Source organism: Calcarisporiella thermophila (assembly GCF_041956535.1).
Source record: "Calcarisporiella thermophila strain CBS 279.70 unplaced genomic scaffold VTP21scaffold_24, whole genome shotgun sequence".
In the NCBI taxonomy this organism is placed as follows: Eukaryota; Fungi; Calcarisporiellomycota; class Calcarisporiellomycetes; order Calcarisporiellales; family Calcarisporiellaceae; genus Calcarisporiella; species Calcarisporiella thermophila.
In genome coordinates, this window is record NW_027192214.1 from 97,687 (window position 1) to 100,875 (window position 3,189).

The 3,189-nt window shown below is 44.4% G+C and overlaps 3 protein-coding genes across 3 annotated transcripts; all 3 read right to left on the bottom strand.

Annotated features, from left to right (window-relative positions):
• Positions 1–1,135: 1,135 nt before the first annotated feature.
• VTP21DRAFT_5827 (uncharacterized protein) lies at positions 1,136–1,435 on the bottom strand (the record flags this gene model as incomplete). The annotated part of the gene is made up of 1 exon (XM_069396390.1): positions 1,136–1,435. The coding sequence occupies one exon, from the start codon at positions 1,433–1,435 to the stop codon at positions 1,136–1,138; it is 300 nt and encodes a 99-aa protein (XP_069247482.1).
• Positions 1,436–1,529: 94 nt separating this feature from the next.
• Positions 1,530–1,875, bottom strand: VTP21DRAFT_5828 (uncharacterized protein; the record flags this gene model as incomplete). Its single annotated transcript, XM_069396391.1, has 2 exons — positions 1,530–1,679; positions 1,750–1,875. 2 exons carry the CDS (start codon positions 1,873–1,875, stop codon positions 1,530–1,532), a joined length of 276 nt encoding a protein of 91 aa, XP_069247483.1.
• A 294-nt stretch (positions 1,876–2,169) lies between these two features.
• VTP21DRAFT_5829 (uncharacterized protein) lies at positions 2,170–2,778 on the bottom strand (the record flags this gene model as incomplete). The annotated part of the gene is made up of 1 exon (XM_069396392.1): positions 2,170–2,778. The coding sequence occupies one exon, from the start codon at positions 2,776–2,778 to the stop codon at positions 2,170–2,172; it is 609 nt and encodes a 202-aa protein (XP_069247484.1).
• Between the last annotated feature and the right edge of the window lie 411 nt (positions 2,779–3,189).

Below are 3,189 nucleotides of genomic sequence, written 5' to 3' on the forward strand. Positions count from 1 at the left end.
GAAAAAAAAGTTGTTTTCTTTATTCTTCTGTACTTTGTTTTTATATAGCAAAAAAATGGTTTCGATAAAAGATATTTGAATGGATATATGCTAGTTGCAAAAAGAGGGTCGTCGCATAAAAATAACGAAAAGGCAGCTGATGTATGATAAAGATAAGCAGATGCATAATGAAAATAGCAATTGGTACTTGACGATCGATTAGATAGCTTCAATATCGTTGTTGATCCATCATTGGTTATATCCACCACGGCACATAACAGTATTGTTACGAGAAAATCGGTTTTTGGTATGAGCAAGTCACTTTGACAGTAACAAGGTATTCGAGAGCGTAGTACGAGTGTAGCGTAGGGTGCAAGTGTAATATTCACGGGTATCATGACGAATAAAGCGTAATATCATGACACGTACAACAATGGTTTCGACATTCTTAATATCTTTTCGATTTCGTTATTTTTCTTATTTTTACGTATAATGGAATTTCAAGTGTAATGAATTTTCCCATATATGTAATTGATGGCTTATTCATGGCTTAGACCGAGGCTTATATGGGGCTTGGCTAGATAAAATAAAATACAAAAAACATGGATTTCTGACATATCCGACAGCTCGTCAGAAAAAAATAAAATACCAATTTACAACCGTACCTCAAACGCAAAGGAGGATTTTGGTACAACTTGTATCAAGCATGGCGCACTCTCGAAGGCGGCCCGGTCGCGTCACCCAACTGGTCAACTCCAGGTGTACTATCTTTACCCCTGTACAAATGCCCTTTAATTACAGAAAAAGGTCATAATTTAAGGAGCCGAAACCGCCAACACCACCGTATCTACTAAACGATATCCTAACCTTCCTCATCAATGGAGGAAGGATAGAATGCAGATCACTCCGACGACAAGCCTTTTTGAGCGGAACATGCCGATACAATCGGAAATGGAGCGTAGATACTCTGCGCAACCCACGGAAAGGCTAAAAAGAGCGTGCGAACACCGCTATAACAACTTTTCCTTACAATGGGAACACGGGTACCTTATCCTGCCCCCCAACCTAGTAGAGAAAATCACGAAATGTGACGAAATATTCGAAGATGGTATGACGGATGGTGTCCCTCGGAGCGTTACAGCGGATACATTTCGGGTCATGACCGGGGAATGTCGAGTTTGTAATTACACGCTCTACGAAGGTTCACCAGCGTAGTATGCGGTGTTTTGGGAGGGTTGGCCGTTTTTGGATGGAGGTCCAGATCTTTTCCCATTCCTTTGCCGTGGATGCAACCTCTGGCCAGGATTGGGGTGTCAGCGTTTCTGGTTCCGGAGAGCCATTTCGCTGGAAGTGCCTTCCCCGTCGAGTGAAGTATTCCAGGACGGGCGCGCCAGCCAGGTGACAGAGATGGAGTGGGAAGCGAGGAGGCGGATGTTGTCGAGGTATGGCAGAACATTTCGTGATTTTCTCTACTAGGTTGGGGGGCAGAATAAGGTATCTATGTTCCCATTGTAAGGAAAAATTGTTATAGCGGTGTTCGCACGCTCTTTTTAGCCTTTCCGTGGGTTGCGCAGAGTATCTAGGCTTGTCGCCGGAGTGATATGCATCCTATCCTTCCTCCATTGATGAGGAAGGTTAGGATATCGTTTAGTAGATACGGTGGTGTTGGCGGTTTCGGCTCTCAAATTGTCGACCTTGTTCTGTAATTAAAGGGCATTTGTACAGGGGTAAAGACAGTACATCTGGAGTTGACCAGTTGGGTGACGCGACCGGGCCGCCTTCGAGAGTGCGCCACGCTTGATACAAGTTGTACCAGAATCTACCTTTGCGTTTGAGTTTGGCACATGTGAAGGTGGTTGTGAAGATGGACATCTTGTATCCGAATGGAGCGTACATGCTCAAGAGATTATGCTTCAGAATGCTTGCCCACAGAGGTGTTTTTGGGTCTTGGTTGGGCTTTCTTAGTGACTCTGCGAACTTTGGTATCCATGAGGCAAGTAGGGCTGTTGTTTGGTGTCGAGGGAGAATGAGCCCTAGACCTCCTTCCTCTCGAGTTTTGGCGAGGAGATTAAGGCTGATCTGGGGTCCGCGTCCATCCCATAGGAATTCTCGTACGATTTTGTCTAGCTCTTTGAAGAAATATTCGAGCGGGCGGATTACTGTGGCGACGTACCACATCTTGGATAGGAGTCAGGAGTTAATCAGATGAACTTTCCCTAGGAGGCTGAGTTTCCGGATTCTCCACGATTGGATCGTCTGCCTCAGTTTCGATAGCTGGCTTGTGTAGTATGCCTCACTTGGGTGTTCTGGCATATGTGTGGGGTTAGCTGCTGAGGGGAGGTAGATCGGGATGCCGAGGTATGTGATTGCTCCTCCTGCGGGTATGTATTCGCATCCAGGGTCGATGGAAGTTCGAGCAGCGGGTGTGAGTTCGATGTTAATTTTCGCATCTGCCGCTCGTGAGTAGGTGTCAATGAGCTGGTAGAGATTGGTGATATCTTGTTGGTCAGCCACTCCGACAGTCAGGTCGTCTGCGTACGCGAGTGTCGTGATTGACCGTGGGAGTCCTGGGACAGCAATGCCCCGTATCTTGCTCCTGATTGCCGCAAATAGAGGTTCAACTGCGATGTTGTAATGGTATGGGGATAGGGGGTCGCCCTGTCTTACCCCTCTTGTGATTGGGAATGGGGCTGTAAGAGATCCACTTATGGAAACCAAGGCTTGGTGTCCATTGTGTAGGTGCTGGATGAAGGATCGGAACCGTGAACCGAAATTGAATTTTTCCAGGCATCGTTCCATCCAGTGCCAGCTTACTCGATCATAGGCTTTCGCTTGGTCAAAAACAGGAAGGTCCCTTTGCAATTTTCTTTAGCTGCATATTCTATTGTTTGGTGTATTGTCCTTCCGTAAACACTTCAGAAGGCTAATAAACGACACAAAGTGGATTGTAAAGTAATCCTGTTCTATCCCAAAACAAAATAGCACACTTTTATTGTCAACAAAGGTGTTTCCCTTTTATAATAAAGATAACGTACCACAAACATAAATGGTAAACAAGATAATAAAAATATAATGAGGTAATCAAGGAAAAATATGTTAACCGTAACCGTAAGCTAAATAAATATACTAATAAAACCATCCCAAGAAATATATCCATCCCAAATCTAAAAGAAATATAAAAGAAAAATAAGCCACCAAATTTTTTTTTTG